A 17,108-nucleotide genomic window follows, 5' to 3' on the forward strand; every position below is an offset into this window, starting at 1 on the left:
TGGCTGCGGGAACTTTGCGATGGCAGCTGTCTTCTGCGGGTCGGGGCATACCCCAGATTTTCTGATGACGTGGCCTAGGAATAGAAGCTCATCGTAAGCGAAGCGACACTTTTCCGGCTTCAGAGTGAGCCCTGATGACTTGATGGCCTCTAATACTGTCGCAAGCCGCTTAAGGTGATCGTAGAAATTCCGGCGAAGACGACGACGTCATCCAAGTAAACAAGACAGGTCTGCCACTTCAATCCTGCTAAAACCATGTCCATCACGCGCTGGAACGTTGCAGACGCCGAGCACAGTCCAAATGGCATAACCTTGAACTCATAGAGGCCGTCTGGCGGGATGAAGGCGGTCTTTTCGCGATCCTTTTCGTCGACTTCTATTTGCCAGTAGCCAGACTTGAGGTTCATCGATGAGAAGTATTTACCATTGCAGAGCCGATCCAATGCGTCGTCTATCCGTGGGAGAGGGTATACGTCTTTCTTCGTGATTTTGTTCAGTCGACGATAATCGACCCAGAAACGTAGGGTTCCGTCCTTTTTCTTCACTATGGTATGGTCGCCGCAGCGCCGACCATACACTGGCCCAGCACGGGGCCGGTCCGTCAGCCCATATCCGGAAAACTAAAAGCAGCAACCGATGGAGGTGCGACTGCGGTTCGTCGAACTGACGAAGATCCTCCGCCGCCGACGAAGACGCCGAATATACTACCTCGACGACATAACGACACGCCGCCGTCCCGACGAAGTGTGGAAGCAAAGAGTACGATTACGAAAGACAACCTGACAACGCCACGTACCAGTCACAGGTCAACGCGACGCAGCCGTGATCCGACGCCAAGACCTAACTGTGTCCCAAGAGAAAGAACCACCGACCTCAACGTGCTTCTCGAAGGCCACGCAGTCACCGCCTTAGTAGACACAGAAGCCGATTACTCCGCCATGAGTGGACCCATCGCCGCCCATTTGAGGAAAGTTAAGACTGCATGGGAAGGCCCTCAAATTGGGACCGCTGGAGGACACCTCATTACGCCGACTGGGATCTGCATGGCAAGAATTACCGTTCATGACCGGACTTAACCCAGCACCTCCACCAGATGTCACGTAGTGGTGACGTCCAAGAACACAGTAGCAATATTGTGAAAGACCAAACTAACTTTTATTGGGCGAACCTGTGCCCACAAAAACAGGCTACACTTATAGCACAACGATAGCGGCGAACACGGTCGGCGATCGTCGAAAAATCTGATCAGCGGGTCCAGCGCGTCGGCTCTTATACAGCAGTCATCGAATGTTCCAGACTAATCGTTGGGACCCGCGTGCCTTCCACAAAGTTCTGTACCATTCGCGTCACGCGATGAAATCAGATAACACAAGTTGCGGTGAAAGACAGGGGACGGAACCATCGATAACATTCCAGAAACTTCTTTTACATGCAGGCGCGTCCTGCGCTGTGCGATAACATTTGTTAGGCGGCGAAATGTGGTCGCCCGATAAAGATGAGTACACGTGTCAATATTTCGGTGAGTGCGGTCTCGGCAATTTCTTTTAAAATGCTCCGCACTTTGTATATGTTGTCGTCCAGGTGGAATCAATGTTCGTATCGTGTTTTCTTGAAATAAACGTTTTCTAAACAGAAATATGTTTTTTAATATATTCATATTACAGTCCGAAGCTACCATGTCTTTAGTTTGTGTGTAAGTCCTACTTCACGCATTTTCTGACGCAATTCACTTTTAAACATTAATTTAGTTCAATAAGGCGCTTGGCGGATGGCCTAGCAGAATGAAGGTGTACGCTGCACTTCTGCACATGCATGTGCGCGCGGGAACTTGTGGTGGTGGTGCTTGTGTAATCTCGTCTAACGTCCACACCAGCTTCGCTGTACATCCACTTTCACAGAGTGCGATGGAGGCGGACTCTTTCTTTCGGCATCCTTATCGGCGTCCTTATCAGGGTCCTTATCGAGCCGCAATATTGCTCGCTTCATGCTCGCCTAATGCTGAGGCGTAAGCAGTCATGTCAGCCATGGGTGTCTACTAAGGGAGCGACAGGTGCGTTGTTCGCCAGGTAACTTTCGTTTCTTCTGTGGGAAATTGGCCTGAGTTCATTACGCTTGAATAAATTATCAGCGCAAAGTATTTTTCAATTCTGGATACGATTATCAGCTCTTTGAATGGCGTATTTCAAGCCTTCAATTGAAATCAATCACATGGATCCTTTAGTTAATAGACCTATTTGCAAAACTACTTTTCTAATTAGTACATCCAGTCATTTTTCAAGTGTGTGCTTTCATGGTAAAAGGAATTCAGGGGGAACCATTTAATTATGTCATCTATATTTTTAAAGAAATTTCGGACGCATTTCGCGAAACACGGTACTCGGCATGAAACAACTTGCTCGGCGTCCATCGCACCGTCTGGCTTGCCTGCCTAAAAGAGCACCGTGTACAACGTACGCCCACATAACTGCTCTTCAGTGCACTACGGCGGTCTGCCATCAGATTTTACATCAAGGCCACCGTCGCCTTTGTGCTGAATGCAACAACCTAAGGTATACACCTCAATATTCCTGGCTTCAAAAGAAAAGCTGGAGTGGTGTTAGCGTTGTTAAAACAAGCAACGCCGCAATTTTCATACGATGTGCACAGCACTCGACTTTACGTTTATACTAACGGCTCTGTTACTTCTACTAGTATGACCGGCGCAGTGGTTATTTCAGCGAAGTTTGTTGAAATGAAGATCAAGACGTCCTCTCAAAGAAGTTCTACGGGAGGGGAACTTTTCACGCAGCGAGCGGCACTCGCATTTATTCTTCAAGAGCCACGTCATCATCGGACCACCTTCTTTTAGTCAAGGGCAGCCCTCTAAACTGTACGAAGGTCAATGGCGCTGTGGTTCTTATGAGCAAATTGTGTCAGAGAGATAAGTTTTCACCATCGACGAACAAAACAGAAACACGATATACTGCAGTAGTGGCTGCCGGCACAATGTGGTTTGCAGGTAGCCACTAATATCGCGGTTGTGTGTGGAGGTGATCGCATCAACGAATGCGCTTCTTTTGGTCACAAAAATTGCAGGTATGTGCTAATTCCATTCGCAAGAATATACGCAGAAAATACACTTTGCTTCATAGCACTCGATCGTACCTTGGCTTAACGTAAGTCGACTAATTCCACGAAGAGTCACTTACATTCACTAGTAACTTGATGGTCCACTTATCACTAGAGCTGCGAAGGCGCGAAAAAACTCTGTTGTACCGGCTGCAGCTCGGTGTCGCGTTTATTTAGTCATGCTCATACATAGTTGCAAAATTGGATGGGCCTAGAACCCTGCTTGTAATACTTCCGGCTGCGAAAAAACAACTTCCCATCTTATGTGCTTCTGCCCACGTTGTAGCATACAGAGAGGCAGGTACTGTGCCTTACGTTACAGACACGGGACAGCTGACCACTGTGAGAGCAAATAATTACTTTGACAGTGGTCACAACTGACGTGTGCGCTGAAGGCACCCAGAAGGCTAGTTCGCTTCCTGTGGTACGTCAGTACGGACCTGGAAGATACGCGGTGACAGTGACGTTTGCCGCTGCAACTTTGTGCGCCAATTTCCGTCTCTGTACACACATCTCCCTCCCTTCCTATCTCTTTAAATCCGCTTTCCCCGTGCCGGGTAGCAAACCGGACTTTTTCGCGTTAACCTCCCTGCCTTTCCTTTGTTTTCTCTCAACTCTATATGAGATGATGAGGAACACATACGCGCGCACACACACTAACGCACACGTATGCTCGAAATGCATTAACACAGAATTTATTTGCAGAGTATCACTGAGGCTTCCATACTGCAGGAAATCTGTCACGCTATAAGCGCCTTTGTGGGGCGCAGTTGAGAGTAGGGGCATCTTCACTATCTAACAAAGTCCCGCAGTTGAAGTCGCGTGTCAGGCCGCGTCTTCAGAACGCTTTAAACGCAACCCTTCAGATTATGAAGAGCCTCATCTGAATCCTGATCAATATAGCAGGTGGGATGCAATTTTGCGCTGGAAAAATGAATTTTGAAATAGTGTCCCGTGAAGCGAAATTCAAGCGAATTCGAAATCGTTCTTCAAAATATTTTATACGGTTTACAACAATAGAAAAAAAAACACCGGTCAATCACCAATTCTCAGCGTGGTCTAAACCACGGTGTCGAAAATCTGCTGACATCAATCGGTGTACTATTTATGGCTGTTTCTCTGTGGCTCAAGGTGCAGTGACTTGTATTTTAATGTAAGCATTCTTTGACGAGCACCCCATCCCCGTCACGCGAAAAGTGTAATGCAAAAATATGTATCTGCAAAAAAAACGTAATTTCCAAATTTAGGACATTTAATCGTTACATTAGTGTAAATGCCGATGATTGGTAGCTTCATAAGAGATAAGGAAGACCTTAAAAAATAAGAAAATAAATAGAGATATATAGAGATACATAGGTCTTCTTAGAAGATGCACGGGGAACCGTATACAATTTGAACTCGATCTAACGAGACCTGATTTTATGAACTTCCCGATCTAACGAACAAATTTCCATTGCTCGGCAGGTACCCATGCAGAGGGTTCAATCTTGGCATGGACCCGAATTAACGAAACTAACTTGAACGAACTCAATTTAACGAAGTTTTTCCTGAAGAAATGAGTAAGAAGAGCGGTGATTTCTTCCTAATTTTGACACAGACTGGTCTTTCTTCGAGCGTGCACTCTAACGCTGATTCCTTGAAACATCCAGGCACCGTGGTCACGACCCTAGCTTTATTTTGCCGCGGCTGCACGCCGCGCCCATGCACGGAAATGCGGACTAATCGCCGCCTCAGTAAGCGCGGCGGTGGTTGCCTCTGGTTTACGCAGCAGGTGGCCGGATTAGTGGCACATAGCATGCCACGGTGACGTTCGCGTGTCGCTACGTTACAATTTTAGATTTAGAACGACCGAAAAATTATTTTCTCGATTTTGCAAACGTCCCTATTTAACGAAATAATTAGAGCGTGGTCGAATCAAGTTTCCACTGTAGTAGGGGTGGGCGAAATGAAATCTTGAGTTGGGTCGACTAGAAATTTGGAGGTGTGCCAAGTGGAATTTGGGGGTGGGGCAACTTGAAATTCGGAGTGGCCCAATTAAGATCTGGGGTGGGTCAACTTAAATTAGGGGTGGGCCAACAGAAATATGGGGGGGGCCAACTTGAATTTTAGGGGTGGGCCGGCTTAAATTTCGGGGTGGGCCAACTGAAATTTGGGGGTATGCTTACGCATACTTAGCAACTCCGGTGGAGTTTCTGGGGGGGGGGAGGGGGGGGAGGGTTCCGGAGGGCAATTAACTGTACAGCACCAATATGTTCTCTGGTTGACTACCCTAAATAAATGCAATGAAAACATCAAACATAGTCATCACTGGTCACCAACACTAGAGCAAATGTAATAAATAACATTCGCAATATTTGTTTTTGTTTGTTTGTCTGTTTGTTTGTTTGTTTGTTTGTTTGTTTGTTTGTTTGTTTGTTTGTTTGTTTGTTTGTTTGTTTGTTTGTTTGTTTGTTTGTTTGTTTGTTTGTTAACGCACGTATTCTGGAGGGGAAGCGGAAAAATAGTTGCACGGAGCAATTACGTGAGCTCTGATTGCTGTCACACAAATTCTACTAAAAGGCTAGACTGATTGAAAAGCCCAGAATTAGCGTTGAGCATACTCAGCAATAAACAAATGCGTCCTACACTGTTGTGACATGACGACACACGGTCCCTGGTTTTCGTTGCAGAGTGTCCGAGCGCGGAGGACGGAATGGAGCGGTTCGCGTGCCCTTCGCCAGACCGGATGGGGCGGTACCGGTGCATCGACGACCACGTCCTGTGCGACGGATTCATCGACTGTCCGCAGGGCGAGGATGAGGACCGAATGTCTTGCATGTTCTACAAGACGGTGAGTGCTACTACTGTACCAACCTTAGTCGTTGAATCAGGGTAAAAGAATTACGGCGAGATCCACCTCTGTCACGTTGTCGTGCTCTTCCCTGGTCTCCACGATATGTAGTTCACAAACAAAATTACGTGCAGAAGCGTTCTTTTTTTGTGTTTGCCTAACAGTATCGTTCTCTAATACCGATGCTGATAGGGTTTGTTAGTCATAAGCCTTTCTAGGGTATAAGGTCATCAAAAAGTACATGCTGAAAGGCTTGCACAGTTAAAGGTTAATGAAATTTTTAAATTGAATGCACGTACGTGTTTTTGCGTGAAGTGCCCATGCCTCTGTGTCCCTTTTCACGAATGCTTATAGTATAAACCCTAGACGGCGATGTACATGGTTCGCGAGGGGAAAGACGGTCAGTAACAAGTAGTGAGAGGAAAAGCCTTGAAAGGGCTTTTAATCCGACTAACCCAGCATTGACCAAAGATCTCCCGCAGGAAAATAAAAACGCCAAACTTTACAGCTCGACGTTTAACAGTTTCTTGTAACACTTTGCTGATTTAATAGCGAATTTGGGCATCCAGAGTTAACGTAGAAGGCAGAGGCCCTAAACGTAAAAAAAAAGAAAGAATGGGACATACTGATATTTTAGGAATAAAAGAAAACGCATATGGCTGTTCAACGAAAAACTAGGCAAGCTGTATTTGTTCTAAGCGAAATATTTCATAATAAAGGTAACAGCGTTATGCGCTGGCCCTGAGAACAGATTTCATTCTCGGAGCGTACAGACCATGGCGGCACGTACAGTTTCCGACGTCAACGTGTACAAAAACCACACTTAGAAACGGACAGCAGGCCCCCGGCAAGAAACATCAGCTCATGCGGCAAGACCTTTATTACTACGTACGCTAAATTGAGCCCCACTTTAGCCACTTGTACACTGAATCAAGCCATGCCAACGTTGTCGCTATGTATGTTTACGTACAACAACACGGATGCATGGTTCCCGCAACTACAATACTCGATTACTTCAAAGCACAAGGTCACATCGAATAACGGCTTCCCTGAAATAGAAACCTGGTCTCCTGTTCCACCAGCATGCGATCTGCCCTCGATCGCCTCCAAAAGGATCGAAAAACAAACTGCGCCAGCGTGTGCACGGCAGCAGCTTTTCCGGCAATGTGGCTCTTCCCCGATTGTATTTACATCCCGCGGGCGGTAAACAGAGAACAAAGGGACAACGCCGGCACTGGAGGAAAGTACCGGCAATCTTGGATGCCGAACGTGAGTTCGGCAGTGTGACTCGCCAGGAAATAGCTTGGAAACTCTCTCTGGAAAACACTTTACGGGACAAGATAGTGTAAGGCTAAAGGTAAAAATAAAAGCGCAATTCCTTAGCGTCCCGCCTGACATCGAGTCCGCTGGGCGATTTCAGCCTGCAGCACAGATGGAGCCTTATGTGGATATGGTTCACTAGCTACCCCACGGCCTAGAAGCTACGGCTTCTGCGCACTGCTTCACTCTGTTGCCAGCAACGTTCGTGACCTTTATGGATAACAGAAGGCTTCACTGCTTGCTGATGGGCTAGTTAGTCCATAGTTCTTACGGCGGAAAGACGCGAATGGATGTGAAGAAATGAGCGTACAGTAGATAGCGTCATCCGTAACTAACTGTACGTCACTCGCAACTAACTTGTTGTTGTAAGTTAGTTGTTCAAAACGCTATGCGATCACTCAGTTAAAACGTTCAAGTATAGATCAAGGCATTACATGTCCCAGTTGTGTGAACAAAAGTTGACCGCCTTTCCACCACTGTGAGGAGGGGTGCAAGCGAAGTTCGTTGTAACGCCTCGGCTTCGCGTTCCTTCACGGCGAGGTCGGCACGTCGACGACGAGCCGTGGCGGCGTCGACGTGCGGCGTTCACGAAACGCCGCGTATTCTTCAGCCGAACGCGCTCCTGCTGCCGTTCCTTCTACGCAGTCTGCTTTCGGCGGCACGAACCAAACGCGCCTTCCTTATCTGACTGGCGGGAAACGGCGAGCGCCAGCGAGCGAACATGCGATGCCACCCTTTCCCTCCTCCGGAAGGAGGAGATGCTTGTGATTAGCTCGCCCCTTGCGCTGCGTCTACTTCATCGCGCACGTAAAACCCAGCTTTAAAGGCTGGGTACCATGAACCGGTAGTAGCTGAGCGTGGTTTCTCGCAACGGTGGTTCAAATCCGCAGCTTAGCAAGCAATATTTATTTTCGCGCTGCTTGAGTTTTTTTTTTTTTCTCGTACGGCAGCACCAACGCTGACACGGGGGAGACAATACAAGCTTCCCTTGAAAAAGAATCTACGGGAGCACCTAAGCAATTCTTAGTATGTGTAAATGTATTACTTGTCGCTGAGTTTAGTGTTGCGGCGAAACGTTGCTGAGTATGGTGCTGCTGTGTTATATTTCCCAGATTAATCTAGCAGCTTAGGAATCGCAACAATGCAAGTAGACAAACCGATGATATTGCGATCTGTTAAATGGGTTTCAATTTCTGAGTTCTCATTAAAGTAATGTTTGGCGTACATGGAGTTGATTGTTCTTTTTCGATTATACCACTTTGCCGAGCGATGACAGCCCTTTTCCGAGCAACACCACGGTGTTGGCATTACATTTCTTCATCGGGTTCGTAGGCGAACTCCACCTCATATTCTGGGGGATGTCGTAGGCGCCTTCCGATGGGTACCTGAAGCGCGTTTTATCTTATTCGTTGTCATCGTCATCGAAAGGCAAAACGAGCGGCTGCAGTTCGCCGTGCTCGCACCGCAGCCGCTCGCTGTGCCGTCTAGTGAATCACCCTCCAGGCAGAGCCCAACCACGTGCACAGGCTCAAAGGTATACACAACTGTTGCCTGTTGCAACGGTGGTGTAATGCAACGGTGGCGCAGCGGTTACCAAGGTCGGCTACGGGGCGGTAACAATGCGATGGGGCAGAGGATCGAGCCTTCACCGTGGCCACTTCTTTCTTCGTAGTTAGATGAAGATGGTGTAATTTGTGTTCCAATTTTCTGCCGTGGCTATCTAATGACGGCTGGATCGTACAGTGAGCTAAGTAATGCTCTCGCATTATTGCACCCTCTGCAGATGGCACGCAATAGTACACGTGAGAGAGAGTACAAAGAGCATAAAGAAAAGGCACCAGGTTAAAAAGACGAAGCGCTCCGGTTTGCTACTCTGCAAACCAGAATAAAAATAAAGCGTGCACAGAATACAAATAAAACGCGAACGACAGGTCGATATGAACATGTACACTAAATTACAGGAAAATGCATTGTTTAATTCAGGAATAAATGTAAAAATAAACTAAAGGTATTGTAAACTAAAGGGAAAGAAATATCACTATAGCACCAAGGGTGTGGCGCAGCGTCGCAAACTCGATCCCATGTATCTTTCAACGTATCTTTTGGTCCGCGACAGATGAGGACAAAGACAGGTTTTTTTACCACTATTTGAAACGTGGCCCTTATTCGTAAAACTTTTCTTGCTAAGTGCCGATTGCCACTGGTCATCGCCGCGCCAATTCTGCAGTTATTACGCTGATTCATACTGAAATGCGAGGCGGTCACCTACATTGCCATTCGCAACACCGGGCCAACATTTAATGACTCTTAAGAAAGAGACATTTTATGAGCGTGGGCCTAGGGCCCGTATACGTGAATGTTAATGACGTAAGACTGTTTCCTAATTTACTGGAGTTCGGGTTCCCGCCATTTAAGATGTAGCTACTAATGGGTGTGATAACGAAAGAAACAGTGGTGGAGGAACCCAGACAGCATTTCCGTCATTTAGGAGGTAGCCTTATGAATACAGGCCTTGATCTGTGTGCAACCATGAGATATACAAAAAGAGCTGGCGGCGACACGAATGATGAGCCGAATTCACAAAGCTATTCATTCGCAAGTGCTCCTTGCCATTGGCAGGCTGCAATCACTAATAGTATGTCCAGCATCAGGGTTGGTTTGCTTTGGTTCTTACGAACAATTTTAGCACAAGTACTCTTAGTGAATGTGGGTGTAGGTGCTGAACGCGCACTTTCATTTTTATTGGCTGGCCCCTTGTTCTGACTACCCGTGCTGCACGGAATTGATCTGAAGTATAGTGCGTAATGTCGCCGGCACAAAGCCATGCCGGCCAGAACAACGCGGACGCGCAAAGCTTTGCAATTCCTGCAAAACAAACGTGCGTGGACTCCAGGAAATACAAGCTCAAGGGGCGTGTCTCGGTCTTTCGAAGTGCACGTCCACCAGCAGCAGCTATCACCATACTGCAAATCAGCCTGTTTTAACCCGATAGCGTTAAGGGCCCCGTGTCGCAGAAAATCCGGTGTCGGCGCCGGCGGCGGCGCCTCCAGCCGAGAAACTCATCTCGAACCGCGCATTCCGATCTATGCAGGCCCTCCGCGGGGCGCGAAGGCGTTGCTGAACTAATTGAATTCTTCAAAGTAAAATGCGTCCCATTGTTCGTGTAAATACGACTTACACACAATTATAAATAAGATAGCGTCGGATTGCAATTTGAATATACGAGAAAACATAATTATGCTACGCGGAAACTCAAATGCAAACTCCTTTCAACGCGATAGCGCTTTTAAGCTAGTGTTTGAGGTCTATCTTAGTAGAAATGGTGCGGCTCGCTCGGTCCCTCGCAATACCATGAAAAAAAGACCTACAAAGCTCGCCTTCGTGCATAGCGTTCGCCGCCAGCGTTTCGGGAAATACATTGCGCTTACATAAGCTGCAGTTGCCGGGAAGCGTGAGAAGCAGTCAGAGATCATTGAATGCTGTCTATCGCCTTCCACTCTCAAAGGCGAATACGAATACACGACGCCGTCGACGGCCTCCCATCCGTATCGTATTTCTCTTCTGTTCATTTACAGTCTGAGTATTGGCAAATTCGAATGCACCCTTCAGAGATGGAAAATACATCCTTTATAACAACTGACGGCCTCGTTGAGTTCAACATTATGCCCTTGGCCTTGTGCAACGCTCCAGCAACATTCGAGTGATTTATGGATACGGTGCTCCGTGGAGTCAAATGGGAAAGCATATTTAGCGCCAGCAAACAAGGACGGAAGGGAGACGACACCACAATGCCCAACAAATGGCAATGCTCAGATGGGAAATTTGCGTGTGCTATTTAGATGACGTCGGCATGTATATCATCATCATCAGCCTGGTTGCGCCCACTGCAGGGCAAAGGCCTCTCCCATGCTTCTCCAACAACCCCGGTCATGTACTAATTGTGGCCATGGCGTGCCTGCAAACTTTATTTGGAGGTTGTGGCCAAGTACTGCACCAGGGTGGCCAATCCTGCTCTGGTGAGGGAGTGCGTTACCGGTTCTGGTCACCGGGATCAGGCCACACTCCAGGCCTGTTTGTGCAATTTTATCAACACGCGGATTTGTTTTTTTTTAAATCCGGTGGAAAATTGCCGGCACCGGGATTCGAACCACGGACCTCTTGCACGCGAGGCGGGTGTTCTACCTCTACGCCACCGCTGCATCCGCCACCGCGGCATATATATATATATATATATATATATATATATATATATATATATATATATATATATATATATATATATATATATATATATATATATATAAATATATATATTTGCCTGTGCAACAAGCAAACAACTACTCCAGCAGGCTATTTGCAACCAGCTAGGCCGTCGACATTGCCTTTTGAAAAATCCGGTATGGAATTACTCGGCCCGGTCCCAAAGACGTCAGCTGGCTACCGCTGGATTATAGTATGCGTCGATTATCTAGTTCGCTACATAGAAACGGAGGCACTTACATCTGTCAGTGCAATAGATTTCTCTTCCTTTCTGTTGCGTGACGTCATACTACGTCACGGCACTCCACAGGTTGTCCTCAGTGATCATGGACGGCAATTCACCGCCGACATCGTTGAATAACTTTTACGGCTTTGTGGTTATTCATACCGTCATTCCTTATCACCCGCGAATCAATGGCCTCACGGAGCGGGCGAATCGAACGCTTACCAACACGCTATCAATGTATATCGGCGCTGAACACAAAAATTGGGATGCCGTCTTACCTTTCGTAATGTACACTACACCTGTGAGCAAAATTATACGGACCATAGGTTCCCCGAAAAAAAATAGAATTTCTTTGTAATTAACACGCATAAACGGAAACTGACGAGGGCACTAGAAAATTCTTAAAGCCAAGTTTGGACTGCAGTCTTTAATTTCAAGTTGCATTCACAGGCAGATGAGACAATGAGTTTTATCGCGAAATCCCTGGTCTGTTTACTTTTTCTCATGGGTGTACAATACAGCCAAGTATGAAGTTCCTGGATATACGCCTTTCTTCTTGATGTATGCACGCATTCCCGAAAAGTTTCTGGCCACTGCTCTACCTTTATCGTGTCAAGAAGATACTTCAGTCGCCCAAACTCGGTGTGGCGCTGAAGATGCACGCCGACTGGCGCATCTTAGAAGGTTGTCCTCAAAAGGCCACACCAAGTCTCGCTACGATTCCCGGCATATCCTCGTTAGCCTTACTCCCGGTGACCATGTTTCGTTGTGGGCACCTGTTCGCAAAAAGGGATTGTACCGCAAGTTTCTCACCACTTACACGGGGCCATTGGCTATAGTCATTCGTTTGGGTGATGGGAACTATGTCATCGCCAAAGTGACGGCAAGTAATCGACGTTCACCTGCGACGCAAGTTGGTCACGTGGCCAGACTGAAGCAGTACTATCACAGGCCCCCTTAGGTTGCTCAGCGAGATTCGTCTGCCCCCGGGGAAAACGACGCAGCACTACGTGACTGAGCCAGAGAAAGTAGTAGAGTGAGCTCGGCTGTACTACACGCCAGCTAGTCCTTCTCTGTGGATTCCTCCTGGACCTTGTTTAGCTCTGCAAATAATTATCTTTCGTAACAATATATATGATGTACTTTGTGAACAACATACGTGAACATTACCAAAGTACCATCTAAAACTGTTACTGTGATACTTCATCATGTGGAACGGCTTCATATATCGTGTTTACCGAACAAGATGATGTATAGAAACTGCACTGCCGTGGAAACTGCCTACCATGGCGTAAGACCTGTACTGCATACAAAAAAAATTTATAATTGTGAATTGTGTCCGTATAAATGCCTATACCCTTTTTATCTCCCGTGTAAGGAAGACACCGATGTCGTGGTTATTATCCTAATTGATATTGCATGACACCTTCTTTAAAAAAGCATTCAGTACCCTTCCAGCACGCTCGTGTACGCAGACTAGACCCTCTAGGAACAAGAGTATTATCTTAATGGGTGATGCGCCGACTCCTGTGCTTGCCCTGTGGGCCAGCACCACCATCAAACGAAGAAAAAGAGGGGGGGAGGGGAGGAATGGATATGAGGAGCCTGGTAATTCACGGAGCTCTATTTCAACGCAACAGCCTCGAAACTCTTGATTTAGGCATCTCTCATGTGGTCGTTATCCCATGAGTTTCGATAGGCGCCCGCGTTACCGAGTCAGAGGCGAAGATTGCCACAAGCTCCCCCTACGTGATGCAGGCGCGAGCTTCCGGTTCGATCACCGCCCGGCGTCCAGGGCCGTCCCCGGGGACCTTCGCGGTCGTGCGCTGACGCAAGTTGGCGAGAAAGATTGATCGGCCCGGTTATCTGCATCGCTTATTGGCCCGTGTCGTCCGCGATGCATGTGACACGCGTGGCTTGTCTCCACATTCGTCCCGACTGCCCAACACCCAGGAGGAGCGCGTGGGACGCACGGACGCGATAGTGTCGCTTTGCAAGGCCTTAGTCTTGTGAACGACGCTGAAAAATTGATTCAATTTCTCTTTTTACGTGATAGCATTAAGGGCCCCGTGTCGCAAAAATCCAGTGTCGGGGTTTTGCATCGGATGTCGTTTCGCGAAAAATAATTCCGATCCACAACCACGCAGGCCCTCCGCGGGGCGCAGAGGCGTTACTGAACTAATTGAATTATTCAAAGTAAAATGCGTCAGAAAAATCGTAAAGTACGATCGAAACACAACCCACAGACATGATAGCGTCGGTTTGTAATTTGAATAAACCAGAAAACACAATTCTGTTACGCCGATTATTTGCCATCACTTTGCCGACGACATAGTTCACATCACTGAAGCGAGTGAGTGAGTATAACCAATGGCCCCGTGTAGGTGGCGAGAAAATGTGGCACGGTAGAATCTCTAGAGCACATCTTGCTTTAGTGCCCAGCTTACAGAGACGAGCGACATCAATATAAGATAAACATGGAATAGCTCGACCAAGGCCCTTTGACATTGACACGGGTGCTGGGTTCCTGGTCTTGCCCATCAAAATAGCGCGAAGCCCTGGACTTCTTGCTCTCATATATTGAGTCAATCGGTTTACTGTCTAAACTATCACTCACACACGTCGTTTCATCAAGAATGAGATTTTATTTTATTTTGCATTTACCGTCTGTGTGCGTCGCATCGGAGCTTACCCTACTACTGTAACATCACATGACCTGCATTTTTTATTATTATTTTCCTGTTTTCGGCCCACTTTCTTCTAGGGCCTGTCTTCTCCTTCGTCCCATTTCCTGCAGTGTAGTATGCCGGCGAAAATACGCTGGCTAAACAGTCTGCATTTTCATTGAAGGGCTTTCTCTTTCTGTTACGGCGAAACTCAAACAAGAAACCTTTTATCAACATTTCTACCATTGATGGCCGCGGTGCGGCCCACTCGGTTCCTTGCAACAACACCATCCAGATGGCACTCGCCTTCGCGCACCCGCAAGAAAGCTGTGGTTGCCAGGAAGGGATCCTTGAATGCTATCGCGTTCCATTCCTAAAAGCGAAGCTTAAACGTCCTGAACATAATTATTTATTTTTTTGCCTACTTGAGTGCAAGGGCCCTTGAAGAACTAATGCAGATATCAAGCGAAAACGGCGTGAGGCCTCTAGTAAAGCAAACAATGCAAGCAATGGGCTGAAGTTCGTCTTTCTCCTTACCGAATGCTACCCTGTCCTTAGTTATCTTTATTCAGCTATCAACCACAGTACAACAAAAATAGGTGGACAGTCAGCAGTAGTGTATTGCTTTTACTGCAGGGAATAAATAGTCTTACGCATCCCTATAGGAGTATTTACCAACCCGCGTCACCAGAGCACATCCTGGATGTTTTGTCTCAGCTCAACTACGATGTAGAGCGCGTGCCAAACATCTGAAACTGTGTTATAATGCAGTGATAAAATGAAATTGCATGTCATTAACGCAAGCAGAGCTCAGTTCATCAGGTGTCTATGATATGTCATAGTAGGAGCAAGCAAATAGGAACAAGCAAGATTTCATTTCAAATATTCGAATGCAACAAACTATGTAGAAAGTGAACTCGGTAGGTGTGTTCGCTTAATCATATAAAGTCGCAGGGTTACGTAATAGCTCTCAATTTTTGGCCCTACTTCGGCGCACGTTCTTTTTTTTATAATACCACTTCTACCACGGAACGACTTCAACAGAGACGGCGCCACCAAGACACACGTAGGAATGCCGTCCAACTTGGTTTGGGAGCAATATTGTTGCAGTGTGAACTGATAGAGTTGTGCATGCGCACACGCAAGCCGCTATCATACATGGAGACGATGAGCAAAATGTGAACAAGGTGAATGCAGGAGCCTGGCTCCTGCATTCACCTTGGCTCCTGCATTCACCTTGTTCACATTTTGCTCATTGTCTTGAATTTCCATCTCCCGCGTTCCCCGTCTTTTCTCTGGATATCATACATAGAGTAACATTAACAAGAGTAGCGTTAAACCACCTGGAGCACTTGGCTGTAGACAGAGGGTGTCGACGGCAAGTTCAGACTGCCCGTTTTTAGGGAAATTAATGGCCCTGACTAACAACGCAGCTACTGCCTAAATGTTTGCAAAGCAGCATCTAAACATTAAGTTCGCCCAGTGGCTCATAAAGCTATCAGAATATAACTAGGATGTGCGACATTACATTAGGCCTCCGAATCACGCGGCCGACACTCTGTCGTGAAATGTGACGGAGGATTACAAGCGTATGAGCAGTGAAGGCTGAATACTGTTTCTTCAACGGCACGTCTCTGAAGTGCAACGTACAGACAGCAGTTCGGTCAACATTACTGTTTCACTTGCGGTCGTGAACAAAGCTGCGTTTTTTAATGTGACAAAACATCTAACACTGCCGTACTGTAAATAATCAGCAAGACGAGTAGTACTTGATAGTACTTGATTGCCCTCTCTCTGAGACCGCAAGTCTCGTGTGCTATGCACATCACACCGGAGGGAGGTAACGACGGCCAGTGAGCCATCTTACGAAATGTCAAAGAACTGTTTTAGGGGCCGAAGATAAAGACAAGCGTTCGCTCCTTTCACGTGAACTGGGAAATTTGATAATTGTACAAGATACTCCTAAGTGAAAACCTGGGCAACTTGCACCTATTATTCACCCTCAGGCTGAATTCTACATAGTCGGTATAGATCACATCGATCCGTTACAAACAACGGCGGTAATCAGTCTTCTACATTCTGGTTACCGTCGAATACTTGTAAAACTATCTAGAACGAGCGGCAGAGCGGAGCGTTGCCGTCAGCTGTATGATCACGATCTTGCAAAACCGATTTTAATTGTGACACGGTCTTCCAAAGAAACTTATATCCTATCAGTCGCATTCCGCAGCCAGGCACTCCTCAACTATCTCCGTCACACAGAGCATCACCAGCATCTGCCTACCACCCGTGCGTTAATGCCCTAATTGAATGAACGAGCCAGTTCCAGTAGGACGGCTGCTACGCCGCAGAAGTACGTCGGGAAAACCAGTCAACATTTGCTCCCCACAAGCCACAAGCCTGCGCGGCCCACGCAGCACAGTCACAGCATAAGTTAGAGCAGCGGCTCCATAGGAGCTCCATTTTCGGCAGCACGCACTGTATAGAGGGTATTCGCGACGAAGTCTCTTCGAGTAGTTTTCACGAGAGCGGTCTGAACTGTCTGCCCGGCGTCGACGGCGAGCTTCGGCTTGTGCTGCTATCTGCACAGCCGTCTGTTGAGCCCGTTGTTGCCTGGTTGCAGCCGTACGCGTAGCTCTGCGATTCGCTTCTTCAGCATTGGTTGTTACATTGCGAAGAGGCACCATAACGTGTACCG

The 17,108-nt window shown here is 47.2% G+C and overlaps 1 protein-coding gene across 1 annotated transcript in view; it reads left to right on the top strand.

The window, feature by feature from the left end:
* The window catches only part of jeb (low-density lipoprotein receptor domain-containing jelly belly protein), a 251,318-nt gene that overhangs the window by 205,142 nt on the left and 29,068 nt on the right, over positions 1-17,108 (top strand). The window contains exon 2 of the mRNA XM_075697015.1: positions 5,778-5,938. Within this exon, the coding sequence (XP_075553130.1) occupies positions 5,778-5,938 (161 nt within the window). The remainder of the gene's footprint in view (positions 1-5,777; positions 5,939-17,108) is intronic.

The sequence above is a fragment of the Dermacentor variabilis genome, chromosome 6, assembly GCF_050947875.1.
Source record: "Dermacentor variabilis isolate Ectoservices chromosome 6, ASM5094787v1, whole genome shotgun sequence".
Taxonomy (NCBI): domain Eukaryota; kingdom Metazoa; phylum Arthropoda; class Arachnida; order Ixodida; family Ixodidae; genus Dermacentor; species Dermacentor variabilis.